General features: G+C 44.0%; 1 protein-coding gene across 7 annotated transcripts in view; it reads right to left on the reverse strand.

The window, feature by feature from the left end:
• The window catches only part of LOC143002019 (uncharacterized), a 92,561-nt gene that overhangs the window by 16,049 nt on the left and 54,473 nt on the right, over positions 1–22,039 (reverse strand). For 3 of the 7 annotated variants that reach the window (XM_076151934.1, XM_076151939.1, XM_076151933.1), the window contains 21 exons: positions 21,552–21,749; positions 21,263–21,361; positions 20,973–21,071; positions 20,714–20,812; positions 20,194–20,289; positions 19,881–19,953; positions 19,386–19,445; positions 18,406–18,441; positions 15,705–15,828; positions 12,486–12,588; positions 11,125–11,231; positions 9,196–9,420; positions 6,488–6,642; positions 6,171–6,382; positions 5,821–6,028; positions 5,564–5,660; positions 5,244–5,472; positions 4,955–5,080; positions 4,299–4,421; positions 3,721–3,747; positions 3,080–3,161 (listed from right to left, as the gene is read on the reverse strand). In XM_076151934.1, coding sequence (XP_076008049.1) covers positions 3,080–3,161; positions 3,721–3,747; positions 4,299–4,421; positions 4,955–5,080; positions 5,244–5,472; positions 5,564–5,660; positions 5,821–6,028; positions 6,171–6,382; positions 6,488–6,642; positions 9,196–9,420; positions 11,125–11,231; positions 12,486–12,588; positions 15,705–15,828; positions 18,406–18,441; positions 19,386–19,445; positions 19,881–19,953; positions 20,194–20,289; positions 20,714–20,812; positions 20,973–21,071; positions 21,263–21,361; positions 21,552–21,749 — 2,578 coding nt within the window. The remainder of the gene's footprint in view (positions 1–3,079; positions 3,162–3,720; positions 3,748–4,298; positions 4,422–4,954; positions 5,081–5,243; positions 5,473–5,563; positions 5,661–5,820; positions 6,029–6,170; positions 6,383–6,487; positions 6,643–9,195; positions 9,421–11,124; positions 11,232–12,485; positions 12,589–15,704; positions 15,829–18,405; positions 18,442–19,385; positions 19,446–19,880; positions 19,954–20,193; positions 20,290–20,713; positions 20,813–20,972; positions 21,072–21,262; positions 21,362–21,551; positions 21,750–22,039) is intronic. The other 4 variants (XM_076151938.1, XM_076151937.1, XM_076151936.1 and 1 more) reach the window with 3 other exon arrangements.

Below are 22,039 nucleotides of genomic sequence, written 5' to 3' on the forward strand. Positions count from 1 at the left end.
CGTTTTTGTTTCTCCTCCCCTTCCCCCTTTGCCTCCTCCGCATACCTACATTTCAGCTCTGCCATTTTGGAGAGGGAGCTTGCCCCAATGTCATTGGTTAAAAAGTCAACTACTTTCGCCAACTCAAAGTCTTTGCTTGTCATAGACAAAGGCTTAAGAGGGAGAGTGTTTTCATTAAAATGATAGTAATAGTCCGACAGGGCGTTACTTTGTGCCTCCTCAATCTCATCTTTGGAAAACTCCTCCCATTCATCCTCTGAAGGTCTCTCTTTAATGGCCTGACCTTCACTCAAGATGTCCTTCTGTAATATCTCACTGACTTTCACTAAATCCTCTTTAACTTTCTCCACTAAGGCAAATGGCTCCTCATCCTCTAACTTGGCCTCTTTAGGAGTGCCAGTATGGGATGTCTGAACTGTTTTAGCTGCTGTCTGTGTGTCCGTCTGGAGGATAGCTGTCATTCTGATTAGATCCTCTTTCATGTCCGCTACATCTTTTAGTATCTCCTGGTTGGAAGTTGCAGTTGGGTGGATGACAGTTGGTGTAATGTATGGAGGAGATTTCATTTGCGACTTTATTTTTGATGAAGTAACGCAGGAAGACAAAGATGAGGAAGATGAGGCACTGGAAGTATCATGCAATGCCATTTTGAGAGACCCTGGCCCTGGTTTGACAAGGGTGCCTGGGATGACATTGACTAAGGAAAACACAGGTACAGTCACTGTATTAGAGGTGACTGCAGAGTTTGAGAGGGCTCTTAGAGAGCCATAAGCAGAGCTTGATGCTGCAGATCTTTGTGAGGAGGACATTGATTTAAGTGTGCCATAGCCTGACACAGAGCACGAGTCAATAGCTTCATTAATGGCTGCACTGACACTGGATGTTGCTGCCTGAGTGGTGGCTTGAATCCTCTCCTGGAGGCTGCTACTTCTTTCTGAGAGGATGCGAGAAGAAGGAGATGAGGGTGTGGAGGATGAGGATGGATATTTAACTGGTGAGAGTGATCCATTCATCATGGACACATCTGAGGAAGCAACGGTGGTCTGCCCAGCTGAAGAGAGGTACGAGAGGGATGACCTTCCTCCTCGTGATGACAATGTTGAATCCACTGATGATTTCAAAGAGGACAGGCTGGAAATGGTTTTCACTGACGAGAGGCTAGGCGCCCCTGAATCTGTCACAACCATGGACGCCAGGGGAGTTTTGAAAGGGAGACTAGAAGTGTACATGCTTAAAGTTGTTTTGGGCGATGCAGGCGTAACAGGAACTGTCGAACTATCTGATATGGAACCAGTGGCGAGCGAGTGAAGCGGGGAAGTCCTTGATGTGTATGCTGAAGCAAGGTTTTTGATGGATGCTGGATCGGTCCCAGGTTTACAGGGGCTCCCAGAGGACACTAGGCTGGCAGACCCCTGGATGGGGTACTGGCCCTGCTGAACAACAGTTTTAATGGGTGAAGGCATAGTCCTATAGGACCTCATGGGAGAGGAAGACGCAATGTCGCAAACCGATTTAATTGGGGATGACAGGGTGGGTACTGGAAGTTGAGCACCCAGGGTGGGTTTGATATGGGCAGGACTAGCAGGGGATGGGGAGGAGAGGGGCCATGTAGATTTCAGTGGAGAAGCAGCTGGTGAGCCTGCCGATGAATCGGTACAGGCGACGGAACCCCCCACTCCGACGGGCCTTGTTTGGCCAGGGACGGTAATAGGAGCAGTCGACCATGGCTGGTAAGGTCTGGTTGGAAAGACAGGTTTGTGAGGGTGACCAGCAGGCAGTGTTCTTGCTGTTGCACTTCGCTCGACTGTTGTTTCTTCAGGTGTAATTACAGAAATAATAATGAAGAAATGGAAGGAAAAATCAAAAGAACGTAGAGTAATAAGGACAACGGAAAATGATGTCAGGGGAAGGAAAAGACGGAAAACAAATATGACAAAAGAAAGAGACCAGAGGAGGAAGAGTTGGTCAGTGAAGCAGTCCTAGTATCAAGGAAGGAAATTTTCTTAGCTTTTATGAAGTGCTGAGATGTGATATTTGTTAAGATGGATCAAAATAAACAGTCGTGTTCTGATGTGATTCAGGATTTGACAACGACTCAACCAACAGCAAAGACAACGCGTAATGAATAAACTGAACAAAGCACACACAGCAGCAAAAGAAAGGTCCAAAGATGATGGCACAGACCAACATAAAATGGCAAGACAAATGCACCAGGATAAACACAAGAACAGTTTCTCTCTTTGGACTTTAGATGGGCTACAATGAGCATATGGATCCTGTCTCTAATCTCAATCTGCTCTTTAAAAGTGCCTTTTATCTGTTTGGTCTGTAAATTGCATTTAAATAGATTCCCAAAGACAATTTGGACACTATGATACAATAGACCATGGACTGTGGAAGCTTCCATTTTCCTATTATTATAAAAGAACAAAATGTGTCATGACAAAATGCTTGTTCTTCCTCATTTTGTCATGCAAGACTGATAAGGATTGGTGACAAGCAAGGGTATGAAAAAGTGAAGAAAAGAAACGCCTGAAAGAAAGCCAAACTGAGGACCTCCTAACATGCATATTTGTCCCATTAACAGATGCAACACTGTCAAAAAGTCAAAAACAGATTCATAACTCAGTGGACAAATGGCATATTAAAGGAAATCAACAACCAAAATTTTTCTTTGACCTCCTACCCAAATGCCAATCAAAGTCGTAACGGTAAGTCAAAGAAAATTTGGGATGTTACTGTGTTTGTACCTCTAAACGTCAGCCATGGCAACCAACCAAACAAACCCAGGAGAAGCACAATACAACTCACATGTGGGCAAGCACAGCACAGAAACTTAAAACATACGTTTTGACCCATGCAGAAATATGTACCACGTCGTGAACAGGCAATGTGGACAATGCATGTTATGTAGGATGAGAAATATGCATTTAAACACAGTAAGAATGCCATATATATCGACATATCGTATTTTACAGGTTAATTCAAATTGTTAATAATCTAACTTATCCACGCAAATTGCCATTATTATAGTTATCAAGACTTCCAAAAGGGTTGTTAGTGAAAATGTCAAACTCACTCAGTGCAGGCTCGGCCAGATAGCTGTAGCGCTTACGTAAGGCTAGGGATGCAAAGGTATGACGTCGTTCTGGCTTTTCAGTCTGCAACAATAGCAAACAACACACACACCTATCAGTTCTGGATTGCCCTACATTATACGGTGCCGCCCAATCGGCAGCACTCCTTATCAAAGCTGTCAAATTAAACCAGATCTCCGATAGTCTGCATAACTTAGCAGAGTATTCACTGTCCTTCATTTGTCTATTTTTGTAAATGGTTACTGATGGTAGTACTTAGAATAAGAGTTATGTCTACATAGTCACAAATTTGATTAGGATAACATACCACCAACCCTTAATTATAAGAATTTGAATATTTTTAATCGGAACAAATTCTAAATATCTGTCTAAAGGACAATTTATACTGCACATCTTAACCTTAAGTCATGTGTAGATCGCAAGGGAAAAGGATTGAACAAAAAACAAAGATTTTCATATCTGAGAATATACCATGCAGACTTGGGCAGCTCAAGGTTGCTTTGAACAAGATCAGCTCATGTTGCCCCAAGAGAAGCGGAAAGAATAAGGCTATGGAGAGCAGAGCAGAGCCGCTATAGATCTAGCGCAGAGGGCAGCACATGGTGGGGAGGGTGTGGGTTACCTCATCCTCGGGATCTGACTCCATTTCCTGGTTCCCAAGATGCATTGCAGAAACAGGGGGAGTAACATAATGGAAAGCAGGGGGAAAAGATACATCAGGGTGTGAAAAAGGAGTGATTGACAGGAGCACCAAATCAAAAGAGAAGCCACTTGAAGCAAAATTTAGCAAATGAAAAGTCACGGACCAAGCGTACGAGCACACATACAAAAGTATAAAGTTCCAACACTGAGGAGGCAAAACCAGCAAATGAACTCAAGCCACAACGTAAGCCAGCCTGATAATCAGAAAAAGCCTTTTGCACAAAAGCCCTTAGCCAAAAGCATGTTGTCCAAATCAAAAGCATTTTGGTCGGCATTGTCGGTACACAATGAAAGAGCCAGTGACAAGAATCCACTGCAGAGACAACCAAAATATATAGAAATATAGAGGCTTTAAACAGATAAAAGACACAGTTTTGGCCAAAAGTTTTCTATCTTATGCCTATCGGGGGGGGGATAGTCTAAACACTTATTACCCTCGCCATGAGTATGACAATGGAGGTGACAACAGAGAATGGAACTGACTTCACGCTACCTTACCTTCTTTACCGCAGGAAGTGTGATATTCAGGTTGCACACAGCAGTTTGTGGAAGACCTTTCATGGTCTTACACTCTTTAAGGAAAGTAAGACGACCACAGTGCTCCTGGCTGGGGTCTCTCACCTATAAAGAGTTAACCCAAGATGTTTATTCACCTTCATATTCCTTTAGGATAAAGCGGTTGGTGGGAGTACAGAACAAACCCACAACATTAAAGTATTACTACATACAAAAAGCACACAGACTTCATGTCCCAAATCTTTCTTGCTCTGCTGCTGCACTAGCTGTCTTCGCAATTACACACAGCTGAACAATGCATGCAAAATGATTAATGACAGAAGGCAGATAGTAGGTCAATCAATTGGACGAGGTAATTTAGCAACAACAAATGGAACTAGGTTATATCCTGTGGGCAGAGGTCACTGTAATCAATGCATGTGTGGGTAGCATAAGGGGACAGGAGTGCTGTATTGGCAAGTTTACAGTGAAAACATTCATATCTTATAGGAGGAAACTTGCAACCACTTCATTATGGCTACTCAGAATTTCCTATCGTTATAAACTACAAATTCTAGTTGTGCAATTTACTTTCTTTGCATTTTTGCAACGCACACACTCTAAACCTGAGGCAAAGGTCTGTGGTAAGTTACAGTTACCTTGACACAGAAGGGCAAGCGGTTCTCCTTGAAGGCGTAGAAGTTAAGAACTAACTGCTGGCCAGCTTTGGTCAGAGGGGACAAGTTGCCATAACAATCCACATAGATGGGCCGTCCCTCCAGAACCTGAGAGAGCAGATCCAGGAGCAACAACAACACTCAATCAGATTGTGAGATTGGTGAAAACAAAGGGTACGCGTTCAAACCCCACTAATAACCTTCAAACACTCTCTGTACTCCAAAGTGACATTTCGTACTTCAGTCCTGTGGAGGAGGAATAAACATGTACCTCAATGTCTTTGCTTCTGGCCACCTCCTCAAAGTTCTCTTGCTGCTCCAGGGTTTTGTCCACCTTGTCGTCCGTCATACAGAAGCACCTCAGTCTGGACTCCACCGGGTCGTTCATTTTAGCAAACACCACAAACTTGGCCATGTAGGGCACGCAGATCAGCTCCCTGTACAGCTGAGTGGCTAAACCCACCGTCTCTGGAATCTGGTGGCAGTCTGCAAGCCAGAACCTACACAGGAGACAAATTAAGCCGCGATTAAGTACAAAAAACACAATCAGTCGAGAACGCTGGACTCCATTATTTAGCACACACGTCTCACCTGGCGGAAACATTAGTGGTGAAGGAGACACATTCATTGACAAAGGTGAGAGGAGTCGTCCCGGTGATGTCTTCCCACTGTGCTGGAGAGGTGCCCCCTATAACATAATTCATGTTAATATTCAGATAGGTATTGATCCATAAGATAAATTGATGTTAGATTAACAATGCAATCGCTCTGAAATGACTTACTTACGCTTTGTCAGAAATATCATTGAAAAGAATGGAATGCATAGTTTGAAGCATACACACACACACCTGCAATGCTACACAGGAGGCGGAGACAAGGTGTGCAGTCTCCCTTGTAGCCGTTGGTGAGCCCCTCCCCTGAGAGGGGTGGAACCGGGATTGTCATGGTGATGGGTTTGTGGAACTTCCTCCTCCTGGGCTCCACGGTAACAATGGGGCTGAACGTTGCCCGATTACCAACGATTTTCTTGACAGTTTCGTCAGGTACCGGCTGAGCCTGAGAGCGAAAACGCGGTGTATAATTGTATTTAATTATATGTATACTTGTGTGTACCTTCTGTTGCTTACAGGACAACTAACTTTCATCAATACATCTGCGAGACTTTCTCAAATAGCTTAAATCAAATTGCTCAATTCACCTGCAGGCCAACTTTGATCTTCTTGGTCAGTGCTCCCTCTGGGAAGGATGCCTGGACCAATGGGACACTCCTGCTGCACAGAGTCCCGCCCTCTGGCCCCATGTGATTGGTCTCCTGCCTGACCCGAGACACGACAGCAAAGTACTGCGGGAAATCCTTGGTGATGATCCGGCAGATTCTCTTCTTCTCCAACTCCTCAGGACTGTCTAGTTCTGCAAGGGAGGAAACGGATTGGTCGGTGTACCTCATAAATTGCATCAAAAATCTGATCTGCAGTAATCTGTAGTCCGATTCGCTACCAGGATCTATAGGTTTACCTTCATCCATGCCGTTGAGGAGCTGATTGAGGTTGTCATTTTTACTGTCGTAGAAATGTTCCTTCCAGCTTTCTCCGTTCTCGCTGCGCAGTAGGATCAGCTCTCTCTCTTGGCCTCGCATCGAGCCAAAATGGGGGATCTCCACTATCACAGGCCTGGAAATGCACACATCACAGAGCGTTGATTAAATTCCCTCATTTCAAAACCAGGGTGAAGTATTAGAAGCAAAGCAAAGCAAAGCAAATAAAAGTTCTCCCTTTTGGTCATTAAGATGGATAATCTGCCACTTTATACATCAAACATCATTCTTCTTCAGACCCAAGCATGCAAAATAACAGAATATCTCTCGGAATACAAGGATGTGGAAATTATATGCTTATATCTACAGTATATATATTTCATCCATATGCTGTGTATGCACTGAACTGGCTGAAACAGAAGGAACTGAGCCAAACATTGGTGTTAAAACATCCACATATGCATGAACATTGGTTTTCGCAGATGGTAGTGTTCCTTCCCAATGGCTGTGACCATGCTGCAGGTCAATGGGGCTTTCAGGACGCATGACAGTGACAGATGCAAAGAAATGAAGGGCGAGAGGAGAAAGCTGCACAGCCCTTCTTTAAATAAGGCGATGGTAGCAACACAGGAGGATGGACACAGTCTACTCACAATACCATTTCTGAGATAGAACAGAAACCTCACAATAAACCTATCGGAGGAATTCTGTTTACTTATAATATCCTTATCCTTATCCTCCAACTGTGAATTTCTGATATTTCATTATCACGAAGAAAACAAAAAGCTTCTGATGTGTTAAGACAGGAAGAATTATGTTGAGTCAATAAACAGTCACTCCAACATAACCACAAACAATCTTCAGAAGTTCCTGTACGTTGGTCTATATAATGCAAAGACCTGCAATTGTACAATGTTTGTACTGTTTATCAATAAGCATAATGAAATAACGCTGCTTAGATCAGTTGCAGGCGCAGTAAAGAGCTCTTACATGAAGAAGCAAGAAATCCTGGGCTCATCAACAGAGCAGGTTTACTCACAATAAGCACAATCCCACACAAACTTGCAGTACAAATTGCCCAATGTGTTCTTATACTATATACTGCCAATACTGCACGACCATGTCAGCTGATCTCACAGGTGGAGTAAAGTAACGGTGGACATGGGAAGCAGGATGATGCTTGGCTTTGACGTAGACAAGGCTCATGCCCAACAAGCGCAATACGGTCCAAACAGCCAATCCAAAACTCTTGTTTGAGTGACATCAGAAGCCGACTGAAAGCTTCTGACAGGAAAATAAAATGGTGTCTAAATGAAAAGTGGCTAGAAATCAGAATGGATTTAAAGCCGTGATACGTAGTTTTAGGAAGAAATGGAGAATAAAACTGTATTCTATGGCTCTATCTGACATGTTGTTGGTGGAAACTGGAATAAATCTCATTTCCTGGACCAACCTTCCTGCAACCTTGAAATTCATGAACTCATGACTTATTTAACGCTGGCTGTTCTATCTCTAAAACATTGTGTGAACCCTCATGAGGCCATTGACTTCTTCCCAAAACTACCAGGCGCATCATGATGATAATACATCACATATCCTAACAAATCAAAGTCAATAGTGATGGGTAAAATAATTACTTTAGCATGAATCAGCCTTGATCATGTTTCCTCCAATGGGGAGGCGGGATGGGGGTGGGTACAGGAGGGAGAGGGGAGGGGGAGGGGATGCTATGTTTTGTTCCTACCCAACAAATCTAGTTCCTCTGGGTCCCAGCTGTAGCACTGGACTAACCAGGCTCTCGCCTTCACTAAGGGCTGGCAGCTTTCTGGGCAGATGTAGCTTACTGTGTCCACGAGACCATGAAACACATACACACCCACACATATATTTCTTACTCACAAGGAGGCACAGAACATGCACCACAGAGTCAGTATAAAGTATATGAAGAAGACGTAGTTGTGGCCGTATATCAGTATGAAAGCTACACACTCATTGTCATCATCACAGCTGCTTTGTTTAAACAGTACATAGCACATTGGCAAGTGATTTGATGTTAATGAACAATGAAGTAAGATAAACACACACGGTTGTCAGTGGTTCGATGAGCACCTACAATGAGCATGTAAATTACAAATTCTTCCACTTCTGTCATTTTCAAGAAGTTCTATCTGTTGATCATTAATCTGTGGTTTGATAAGCTCATTGGTTACATCATTGCCGGCTCTAAAGTACTGTTTGTTGTATTTGACATTCTTTCTGAGACAGGAATGTACCTGACATTGTTCTTTTTGCACTGTAACCATAAGCAGACCACCTGTTAAAGCTACAATCTGGGATCCAACGGTCTCCAAAACTCAAACTACTGACATTGAAACCTGCTGTTACTGACTGTTAAATAATATAAAATATATCAACACATATTCTTTAGTTGTATGTGACTCAATCTGCACTTACACACTTCTAAATTGCAAAAAGGAAAGCGGGTCACACAACTTGCCAGAGGGTGAATAACACTGATAAAATTACTTCAACACACTCGCATTCAAGCTGTCAGAGAGTCAAGCAGGTGGCTGGAAATGCAATGGCGAGAAGCAGAGAAAGGGAAATGTCAAGTAAACAAACCAAGGCACACAAAAGCAAACTGCAACAGTAACCGGGTGAGGTAAACACAATTTTAAAAGGCACTTACCCGAGGAACTGGGCTCCTGCTGGGCCGACCTCGACCAGTCTGCTGGCCAGGCCTTCTCCTTCCACCATCGGCGGAGGCGAAGCCAGTTTGTGCCGCTTGACCAGTCGACAGGTGATCCTGGTGGGCGCCGTGCATTTCCTGGGCGGGATGATGATGCGCATGCCATTGTGGCGACTCCCTCTCATGGAGCCGCCCCGAGCGTCCACCATGAAGCTGACCAGGAACCTGATAGTGGGAAGCAGGGGAGGAAAGGGAAAGCAAGACAAGGGGGGAGAGACAGTGAGAGACAGACAGTATGGGAGAGAGCACAGAGAGAGAGAGAGGTGAGAAACAGAAGTGAGGGAGAGAAAGAGAGAGAGAGAGAGAAAACCAGAGGGATAGAGAAAGAGGATGAACAGAGAAATATCGTTTGAACAGAAGCTTTGAAAAGAGGGAGGATCTTTAGTTGAACTGAGGTCGCGTCCCATGCTGTGATCTTTAAAAACACACACAAAGTAATCGTGAGCCAAAGGGAGAAAAGGTAGAGTAAGAAGGAGGGACAGAGATGTGAGAAGTTTTCTATGTTGGCAGTGACTGAAAGTGGATAATGTGCAAAGGTTTGTACGATTTTTGCATAAATTTTCACTTGGACACATTATTTGTCTTCAAAATTCATGATTGGTGGTAATTTAAATGTGAAGGAGTCTAAGTGCCAACACAGGAAACTTCAGGATAACTTGTGGTTTACCCATATTAGAAATTAGTTCTGTGTGTCACTCATTTCAACTGGGGAAGGGGAAACCGAACACACACACACACACACACACACACACACACACACACACACACACACACACACACACACACACACACACACCATGCAGTATTCTTAATGAAATGGGATGTTAGTCTGTACATTACACACACACATTGTGTGAATAGAAACATTTTTGTATGAATAAGAAATGTTTACTCTTGAACAAATGTAAAGACGCACAAAACACAGCACAACTATGTGTTTTGGAATCTGATGTAAACATAATCTGAGAATGTCATGTGGTCATCTAGAACGCAGGACCTTATTTAAGTCTAGAGAACAACGTCTCTAATGTATCAGCCTGATCCGACACGTATTCAGATCAGCTCTGACTAAAGTGCGAGACGATGTCATCACAGTCTCTGCACATATTAAATCGGGACACATTCTGATGAAAACATTCAAAGATTGCCAAACTCCACAACGGCAACAATCCAAACGAAGTAAGCCAGTCTGAGACGACATAGCTGGGTGAGGAGAGCAAAACACAGATGCCGAGTCAAACAGAGAGGACAGGGCGTGATGTCACAGAAAAAAAACGGCAAATGAAGACAAAACGGAGGTGGTGGTGACAACAAAGGGCAACCAATCACAGTCTTCACCTGCTGTCGTACTGCGGGAGCGGAGAGGAAAAACTGTAGGATGGACGACAAAGCAACGCAGGGGTGACAAATCAACAACAGAGCTTTGTAACAGCAACAAAAACCACTGAGGAGGTGATTAATAAGTAGACCATGTGTCCATCTAGTGTTGTAGCTTTTAGTCATTTTTGTGTGTAACTGATGGCTTTATTTATAGTACACCCTTTAACTATTTCTAGACACTGCCAATAAGAGCAACGTCTGGGTTTCAGATTAGATTGTGAATTGCATTGTCTGGTGTGTATCCTCTTCCATCTTTTCGTAAGTTTTTCTCTCTAACATATAATTTTTCCTTTGAAAGGGATGATCAGAAAAGATGAGAGAAGAAAGGCAGAAATTTAGAGGGAGAGAAAGAAACGGCGAGGAAGACGTGGCTTGTCTTTTGCTCCTAAAATATTCACTCTCCTTCAACAGGTCCCTTCCCTTTCCTGCTTTTTCCGGAGTGATCAGGCGATTTTCACTACCTCACTCAGCCCTTTCATTCGTGCTCACCCGGAGTGTATAGGTGAGGAGACGAGATTGACATTGTCCAGTGCATCTGCTGTCCAGCTGTACCGTCTCAGAGAGTCATTGTCACAGTCCTTGGCCACCGACAGATGCTGTGGAGAAGACAAGGTCATAGAGATGAATGCATGCCGGCATGCATGCATGTGTTTCTGTGGATTCTTGTGAGTGCATGACAACAAAAGGAAGCCATGGGCCAATGTGTGACTGTGACATAAATGTACATTGAATAAAATAGAAATTTTAGTCACATTTATGACATTATATTAACAAGAATCTCCTTGTACTAAACATGCTTTTCATAACAAAACGACGAGTAAAACATAGCCAGTGCTTATAAAATCAGGGCCCTGGAGAAGCTTATTTCCATCAGGTCAACCTTTTAGGGACCTACAACAGTAAAAACTTGAATTTCCCTGCAGGCAGAAATGAGCACAAGCGTTTTACGTGATGTCATATTCTGGCCCCAGCTGCTAAAGTGAAACTCTCAGAGAAGTGGGAAAGTTTCAGCTGGAGGCCTAAATGAAATCCAATCAAATACAGAAATTAGAAAGCTCAAAATCTGCCTGCATTGTAACAAACAGTAAATAGTACATAGATGCAATCATGATAAGTAATCATGTGCTCTGATGTAAGACGTGCATGGTGCCATGACAACTGAAACTGAAAAGGAACATTATCTATGAGTTGATCATGAGATAACAAAGTCTGTATGGCGTATAGAGCATTCACATGCACTGGCAGGGGTAGAAGTGCATGATATGACTCCGACTACCTTGTTGTGCTCTACAATGAAGGATCTTTCCTTACAGAGCATCTGGAGCAGCATGAGGGAAGACACGAGCTGTCACTTGCCAGCTGTTACTAGGCACTTGTCAGAAATCATGCACCGATGTAACTTTAGCTTCCAAATATCGGGCATGTCCCCATGGTGGCATAATGAAGAGCAGCGTTACACATTTAACAGCCACAAAACAAAAAAAAGCATCCAGAGGAGAACATCTCCAAATATCTTCAGTCAATATCGACTTTACCTGAAGAGCCATTTTGAATAGATCCTTATGTGGGCCGTCACAGTAATTCTCCTTAGACAGCATCACTGAACACTAATCTCATTTCCTTATTCAGTAAAATGTCACTGGACTGCTCGTCTTTATGTAAACACCAGCTCAGGTGTTAAGAGTTGGTGAACTTAAGGCTTTCGGCACATTTGGAGACAGAACTGAGTCTCCCATTATGTTTAATGACTACGGGATTATGGACAGAGAGAGAGGAAAGGCTGAAAAGAAGGCAGAGACATTAAGGAGGAGCACAATTGAAACACACACAGGTGCTCTCATTGGACTTACCATCTCCTTACTTGGCGCCAGTATCTCCTCAATCATCATGCTGTCGCGCGTGAACGAGCTCCGGTTCAGCGTGTTGGACCTATCAGAACTGAAGGAACGCAGGCTTGGTGTGGTTGCCGTAGCAGTCACGGATAACCAAGACAACAGTCGTCACAATGATGGCAACGGGGGGAGGTGAGGAGAAGGTGGGGGCGGGGGGGGTAAGGAGGGTAGGGGAGGGGTTATGAAAGTGAACAGAAAAACATAAACACAAACACATTAAATGCATGCAAGCTTCCAGGAACCTGACAACAACAGCTACAAGGCAGAAACCACAACCCAGAGCTACAAACACATATTTATAGTATATATCACCACCAATGTATCCACAGTATCCTGCAGATGTATGTGGTGGTGGGTTTCTAAACAGATCCTCTGGGGTTATGAGTCAATATTGCAGCCTACAGAGTACAGTAAGATGTAGGAGGGTCACTCAACAATCACTACATTGTCATTGTCTGCACCTATTTCTGAGCTGCGACACTCTACCTGAGGGCAGCACACAATAGAGTGGCCCGGAAGCCCCGAGCGAGGCAGAGAAGCTTATGAAAGTTAAGCAGATTAATATGTGATGGACATTGTTCGGACAGGAAGTGGACACGGGTCTTAGTGCTGACAACGAGAGGGAGCCGTTATGAAAGCTAAGTCATGTTTTTGAAGATAAATCCATGTTAAAACTGGATGTCAGCTGGATGATTAAGATTTAGAAAACATTTGTCCTCGGGCAGTTTGTTGTGGTTTGTGATGCAGGTGAAGGCTCTGAGAACGAGACTCGGGAGTTTTAGGAGGCAAATAAAGAGCATTCCTGAGCATTGATACCTTATTGATGTTCGACTGGAGCATCTCCACTACATCCCAATGACATTCGTGCTACACAAGTGAGTGACCGTAAACCGACGAGACTGGAAAATGCTTCGTCGCACAAAACATGACGATACAGAAATCGAATGCAGAAATGATCCTCAGAGGTATGTTAAAACACATTACGGGCCATGGACGGCTTGAAGATTTCCTGCAGCAATGTTTCATTTGTGCATGTGTGTGTACGTGTAACCGTGTGTGTGTGTGTAGGTGTGTGTTTGTGTTCGCACTTGCAGCTGTCATCTAAATTTGTGGTAATGATATCTGAAACTCCCTGAACATGCAGCCCTAAGTGCATATATCAGATTACAAAATCAAGGGTTTTGTTTCAAAACACATTTGCTATTTGCACAAAAAAGCTTGAACCTGCTCTGACAAAAAAATGAGGCAATGGCTAATTCACTTTTGAACGTCCATATGAAGCGTACGTGTTCAATTGTTATCATAAACTCTATAAGACTGGCAATCGGGATGTACAGGTGGCTGTCAATTCAGGTCCCTGGAAGTTCGATAAAGGAATATTCTAGACAGAAACCAAAAAAAATGATGCTGATCAAATCCACAAAGGTACCAGGCAGAAGCAATGACCGCAGTCCAGCACGCACAATCAAACTACAATCAATCAACCAACTGAAAGCAAGGATCTGACATAAAAGGTACACACGAGGTAAACCACGGTACACAACACAAATATCTCATGTTAACGGGTGACACTGAACAAAAACATACACACATTCAGTCAAAACTATAAGGTTAGAGGTCAAAAGAGTCCAAACGTATGAATATAATGCATCACAAGGAATCACAGGATCAGTACTGATAGTGACTGGAGGGAAGGGAGGGTGGGTGGGTGGGGGATTCTGGGGGTGTTGGAAGAGAACAGGGCTGGGGGTGGTGGGGGGGTCTGGGGTGGAGGGGGGTGCAGGGTTGCCTCTTCATGCCTTCAGCCTTACCTGATTTTGGGACTAACATAAAGAACGGACATGAGGAGAGAATAACAAATCGTGAAAAGAAAAGGAGTGGACAATAGAGAGAGATGCAGGTTGGTAGGACGATGCCACTTCCCTGCCAGCTGAGCTTAGCGCCTGTCTCACTGAACACCCCCGTCGCCCCGAGCACACCGTCGCCCCGAGCACCCCGCCTGGTTCCTGGGAGCTAACAGTGAAATTATCTCGAAAACTCTGATCCAGGGGTGTCAATTTTTGGTGATGCAAGCCGATTCCTGCACAAGTACCAGCGCTTCATTCAACCATTTATTCATCTATGCTTGGGTTGAACACACACACACACACACACACACACACACACACACACACACACACACACACACACACACACACACACACACACACACACACACACACACACACACACACACACACACACACACACACAGACCCAGACCCAGACCCTCCACCCCGCTCAAACAGTGTGTATTTATCTAACCCAGCGCTCAAGGCCATGGAAGTGAACATGTTTCTAATTTCCCGTGGCTCAGTGTCCGTGTGTGTGTCACCCCTCAGATATTCGATAGTCACTCCCTCCTCTGTGTTGCACGAATGTCAATATTTTAGCGCGCATGTTATACTGTGCAAAAAAAGTTCAATGGCCACAGAGACCCCCCCCCCACCCCCACGACCCCTCTGTGACCTCCCAGCGGTCATCTGTGTGAGGCAGAGGATGGGGGTCAGAACAGTGTGCGTGGTTGTACTGCCAACCAGATTTCACATACTACTTATAATGATTGCACAGAGGATGCTTTCCCTGATATTGATCCTGGAGCTTCACTGGAAAACACTTTTTTTTTTTTTAAGGCATCAAGGTATAGATCAGATAAATTGTGACATCTGAGTGTGCGAACATGAACATTTAGATGAACCTTCCTGTCACAGAGAGCACATTGACACTTAATCATTTGGTAATCAAAGACAAGACAGATAAACATGTGATAAGTGATGTTCTCATGTCACCAGTAATGCAAACGAGTTCTAAGTTTGACACGCAATGTAAAACACCTCATTTGAATTGTACACTCATTATCTTTACCAGCTGTAAATGCAAAAACAACTGTATTCATAGATGCGTGTCGTTCGCTGCCCCTTTCTCTACATGACATGCAAACCCTCCTGTCAGCAGGGTCATAGTGTTTACATTCAGTATCTCCACATGTAATGTTGGCTTGATTGCCTGTCAAATGTTATCTCACATGTGCAGAAGTCAGTGAACCCTGCTAATATTTGCAAGCCGACATTACAAATAACGGCTCAAATTGTCTGCGATCATTCCAGAAACTCTTAAAGGAGCGTAGTTGGGTCTTACCTTTGTGACCGAGCCCCGACACTGAAGCCCATGTATCCCTCCTGAGGGAGCGAGTCGTCTCCCAGCTCCCGCAGGTCCTGGGGGGCCAGATACTTGTCTGTGTCCCCCGTCATTGCATCGTCACCTAGTGGTTCGAAACACACAGTGCAGCAGGTGTTTTAAAGAAAAGGACACAGATGTAAGAGGCTCTGTAGCTTCCTAGCTCACTTCTTCAGTATATGTTGGGCAGAGCTGTTACTGAACTACGCTGGTGGATCTGAACTCTACTGCCAATGTGTCTCTGAGCAAGGTACACATTCTACAGTAGCTTCTTGAGCAGTGGATGAGCAGATACACAGACTAAGTTCTCTCTGTAAATGTGGGACACTACAACAATAAGAATGTAAGATTTGATGTCAGTTTTAGTATTTTATTATTACTACACTTGCTCTTTGAGACAATCAATCAATGAGGCCCGAACACATGGGCCCTTTTAAGCACACACACAGACACACACACACACACACACACACATGCACGGTCTTATGTCACTCTGTTACGAAAAGCTTTTAGTACTTCCCGAGTGAAATACAGTGACAAGCTAAGTCTGGAAACAAACCACAAAGTGCTACGTTGGTAACATTCACGACAGATTAGTGCATTGAGTCTGATTTTAAGAGTACTTCAGATTACACATAAGAACATGTTTCATGTCAAAGAAAATATTTCCAGTCTAGAGAGAAACACACAATCCACATTTCCTATCCTTCGAGCAATAACAAACCAATGCAATACTCCATTTAAGCAATAAAAAAGTGGTGAAAGAGTTCAAACCTACGTTACAGTCCTAGCAGGCAGTCAGTTAGTGGCATGTTATTCCCCTCAGTTACTGTAGATCCTAGCCTACTGATGAACTGCTGACCGCCAGAGTTGAAAGAGAGACGGGGGAGAGGAGGGGTTTAAAAAAAGAAAAAAAGAAAGGGAGAGGGAAACAAGTGCATGCAAGCGGAGAGACGGAGGGGGAAAGAAAGAAGGAGGCATTCCAGCAACCACAAAGCACCGGAGACCCCAAAACACACACACCCCTCCTCCTCCTCCCCCTCTCACTACCACCCCTGTCTCCTCATCCCCTGCTGCTAAAGCACCCCTCCCCCCCCAATTACCCCCCCCCCCCCCCCCCCTCTCCTCACACACACACACACACACACCCACACATTTTTACAGACCCCATCTGGCGACATTCCAAACCACGAGTTTCCATTCAAGCAAAAAAGCCCTCCTCTCTCTCTCTCTCTCTCTCTCTCCCTCCTCTATTTCGGCTCAGCCTAAACACACGGGCGGACGCGGACCCCCCCGACCCCCACACACACACAAATTCTCCCCCCCTCCTGCACAAGACAAAACTCACCTCCTTTTTTAAAACACTTCATTCAGGCCGAGTTGGACACCTTCTTCCACTTGTAACCTCACTCTGCATCACTTTTGCATACACTTTCACTATGTCCGCTTCTCTCTCTCTCTTATACTGTCACTTTCTCCCTCTCTCTCTCCCAGCTCACACAAACAGATCAGCTTTCTCCCGCCTACCCACCCTTCGCTCGGATTATCCTGTGTGTGCATGTGTGCGCGTGTGTGTGTGCGTGTGTGTGTATCAAAACGGACACCTCAAGCTAACTGTGGGACATAAATAGCAAGGGGGTGTGTGACTTGGACTAAGTAGTCCAACATCTAACTACCTACCGGCCATCTATCATCACAAGCTTAAATCCTGCCTGTCTACTTACATACAGGTCATTTCTGACATTCTTCATCTTAATTTTCTTAACCTGTCTGCCTGCTTGTCTCTGTGTCTTTCTACTTCCTGCCCTAACTGCATTCCTGACACGCCGTCTCCTCTCTTACGTCTTCCTCTATTGAATCCCATAACACGTGACATATTCTCCACCTTCTGTCAATCCTTGTCTATCCTACGAGGAGTTGCCACACAGCCTTGTCCGAATCTCTCCATCTCCATCTGTCTATATTAGAGTGACATTTTCCTCCCTTAACACCACAAAACCAACAACTTATTCAATATTGTTATGGATAGAACAGCCAGGGACCGACAACAGGCTTTCTCAGATTACGTTTCAAAACTTCAAACTCTTTTATATTAATCTTCTTCTTGATGATTTGTCACTGCTTCTATTTACTCATGCTATATTTAGTCAATGATATGCCAAAACCAAAATAAGGCATAAAGAAAAACGTATGACAGCTTCATGAACCTATGGAATAACTGGATGCCGGGTGAGGATCAATTATTGGCACGACAACATGTCTGGTTATGAATGTGTTCTACACTTTAGATGCAGATCAAATATGAATTGTAAAGCTCTGGGAAAGAAAATGAAAGGTTGCAGTGTTTGAGGCGTCGTCCTGATTTAGATCAAGACTCCGGTGTTATCTGAGGTGTTAATCGTTGCTGTTGCTCAGCTGCTACACCGGTTTGCGTGTACTTGTGTGCACTCGGCACGTTTGCATTCCGAGAGTTCCACTTGATCCAATTTTAGATCCCAATTTACAGATGCCAACTGTAAACAACAGCAACACACATTAGTAGTAGCAGGTAAACATGCACTAATGAATACGACTGGTTAAGTTCTGTGTGAGAGTTCGGATCACGTCAGACTGGTTACTGGAGTTAGTTGTGGTCAGATTCAGCAGTTTTTGGGGGACTTACAGGAGTAGTTGATGCAGATATTCCCAATATCCATGTCTGTTTAACACAAACAAGCAAAAGGACAGCTTCAGCCCTTTATTGTTGACTTCATTGTTGACTACAGACAGCAAGAAACACGTGACTCCCTAAAACTGAAAGCTCGCCATTCTTCATCACCAGCAGGGTCTTCAGCGAGGAGCAGAGGGCAGGAAGAGCAAAACCAATACAAAACAAGCCATTGATGGGAAAATCGGGATCTGTAAATTCCTATTTTTCTCCCTCTCCATCTCTTTTCTCATTAGGCACTTTCAGAGAAACGATCAAGTTTGGAGCACACAAACACACACATACTCACACTCTCTAACATACACACACACACTATAGCAGCTGACACTGTTTGCTTAGGCCCACATGTGTGAAGCTACAATGGCAGTGTCACAGACAAGCCCCCGGGGACAAAGGATCAAGTGTGTGTGCCGTCTACTCCAGCGAGTGAAAAGAAATCTGGTACACACTCCACAAAGCCATATGCAGACGGTTGCCATGGCGACCAGGAGAAAGGCATACCCTATCCGTGCATTTTTCGACGCATGGATATAGTGGAGGTCGTTGCAGTGGAGGTCGTTGCAGTGGCGGCGTGAGAGAGGAAGCAGGAAACAGCAGGGCAAAGCTCTCAAGTATTTTGTGTGTGTGGACACTGTATTCTACGCGTACAGTTCTTGCACTTGCACTTAAAAAAAGTTAAAGTTATAGGTTTACATGCAAAATGCAAGAAAATATGACCAGTTCAAAGCCCGACAGCAGGTATCAGACCAATCAGAGCATCGTAGTTGCAATATAGAATAATGGATCACATTTACTAGAATAGAAGTTCAATCCACTTGTAACTTCCAAAACGCAAAGAACACAATGACGACATATGGTGGAGATATGAAAGGAGTGAGAGAAAGAAATGATGGATGTAAAAGAAAGAACAAAAAAGCGTAGATGGAAGAAAATACCTTCGTCCACATCAGATAAATAGTCCTCCGTGATCATTTCAGGGACATTGTTTCTATGGACTGTGTGGTTGGGATGGGAGACAGGGTTAGAGAAAAAGCAAACCAAAGATATGAAAAATCACATTTATCACAACGAAATCATAATGACAGAAAAAAATGAAAATGGATGGAATTTAGTGGCTAAGACTATCAATTTGGCACAGAATTCTTCAATAGTATTGACATTCATAACTATAAACATGCTTCAGCGGAATTACTTCCAAACAACAAACAAAATTAAGTAACCTAGACAACAATGGGGAACTTTGGCAACTGCGGGACCTGCAACTCAAGTGCCAAGTGTGACTCAAGCTGGAGTTTTATTGACTTAGGTTCTCTGGGATTTTCATGGCTGGGATCATGTTGCGCAGCAAGACTTTGTTTGGACTGATTAAAATGAATAATGCTGATTTGCAAAGGGACACACATGCGGTGTAACGTCGTGGGAGTCCTTACCTTCGTCGTCCGACATGTCCAGCACTTCGTTCATGGTCTCGGGGACGTTAATCTTGTGTTTTTCCACCACAGTCTGTTGAACGGAGACAGGCTAGTCAAGTGTTTGGAATGTACAGATTTATTCACTTTCATTTTTTTCTGGCTATTACAAAAATAATCAATTATTCAGTGCTCCAGTCAGCTAATTTCTGTTTGTTCTGCAGTCAAGGCGGAAAGACTGGAGACTCGAAATTATGTATTTTGGCCGGTGATGCAGCCCTGGTCGCTAGGCGCACACAGATGTCCACAAACAAATAAACACACACACTCGTACCTGTGTGGTCAGAGTCTCCTCCGTGACCACCTTGAGCGTGTCTACAACAGAGATGTAGCCGAGCCTCCTGGCAATGGACAGGGCGCTGTTTCCATTCTGAACCAAACAAAACAAAACAACATTAAAAAAAGACTTCACAATCTAGTCCAGTCTGCGGGTCAACATGAGGTGTATTCAAGAATGACCTGGTTTTGTATTTCTCTGGATATATTTTTAGCAGTTTGCACTATTTACACATTTATCTCCCCAACTCCAGTTTTGGCCTCATATCATAGCATTCCCATCGATAAAAATGTATTTCCTCTGTCCCACTTTGCTCCCAGTAGAGTAAGAGTCACTGTTGGGGAACGTCGAGCACCTTGACAAGTCCAGCCACTCACCGCTCGAGTGTGTGGACCACTGATTGTGTGTTTATTTTAGAGGAGTCGGTGGTGCAAATTGACTGGACAACAATGATCGTGAGGCGGATTCCACTCATTATTTGGGAAGTGTGTCGTGTGTGAGACGTGCGTGTACTAACAGCAGTGAGTTCATTGGGTGATGCTCCGTGGTGCAGCAGCAGATTAATGATGTGTGTGTGCCCCTGCTGTGCCGCCTGATGGAGAGGAGTGTAGCCATTCTGCAGAGGACAGACAGAGAGAGAGGGAGAGAGAGAGAGGGTTGGAAAACACACAGCAAGTGACATGACATGATAAGAGAACTGCAGCAAGTGACTGCACCCACTGACACACACACTTGGCTGACACACACTTAATATACAGAGTCTGAATAGTGCCTACCTTTGTCTTGGGGTTGACCTTGGCTTGGTTTTTCAACAGGAAGTTGACCATCTTTATGTTACCATAGTGACAGGCCACATGGAGAGGAGTGTAACCCATCTGAACACACAGAAAACCAGTTTGATAATATTTCATTTTTCCTGTTTACATTCCTCTTCTTTGTGTTTTTGAGCTAAATACTGTATATACTGAGAGTACATTACAAGAGCGGATACTAAGCTCTAAGACGTGGTCCTTTGTCACACATTATGTACTTATTTTAATGTAATTGAACTATCCAGCAGCATTACCTTTGTCTCAGGGTCTATAGTAGCCCCCTGGTTGACTAAGACCTCAGCCACGTTGACTTTATCCTCCTGGGCGGCCAGGTGGAGAGGACTCAGACCAGACTGACACAGACAGAGACAGAGACAGAGACAGAGACAGAGAGAGAGAGAGAGAGAGAGAGAGAGAGAGAGAGAGAGAGAGAGAGAGAGAGACAGGAGGTTTATCACATAAAACAGTAGATCATCAAGTAGCACACGTATGTAGGAAAGAATACACAGAGACGAATCATGTCACCACATACTGATCTTTTACCTTATTGCCCATGTTGATGGGGGCGTCTCGAGCCAACAGCAGCGTCACTATGTCCACGTTGCCTTCCTGTGCGGCGAGGTGCAGCGGCGTGATCCCCTGGCGCGTCACAGTGTTGGTGGAGGCACCGTATTCCAGAAGCGTGGTGGCTATCTCCATCTGGTTCTTCTTCGCCGCAATGTGGAGCGGCGTGTAACCATTCTGGGCAGAAGAGGAAGAGCAAACGATTCATTTCTTTCTGCGTCAAAACAGAGTCTAATTTGATAAACCTGTTAAAAAATAAAAGTGTCGTTGTTACATTTATTTCAAGCAAACACAGTACAAGCAGCAATACTCATTGGTTGGGTGTTACAATATAACATAGAAATAGATGATATTAGAAGATTATTGTCACTTGAACTAAACTGTAATTAGAATATAATTAGATGTTCTATTTATGTTTACGTATTGCAGCGAGTCAGTTTAATATCTTATTTCCAGGATTGTGTTCC

This window comes from Genypterus blacodes, unplaced genomic scaffold (assembly GCF_046128005.1).
Source record: "Genypterus blacodes isolate CSIRO-AG114 ecotype Tasmania unplaced genomic scaffold, CSIRO-AGI_Gbla_v1 ptg000055l_1, whole genome shotgun sequence".
Taxonomy (NCBI): domain Eukaryota; kingdom Metazoa; phylum Chordata; class Actinopteri; order Ophidiiformes; family Ophidiidae; genus Genypterus; species Genypterus blacodes.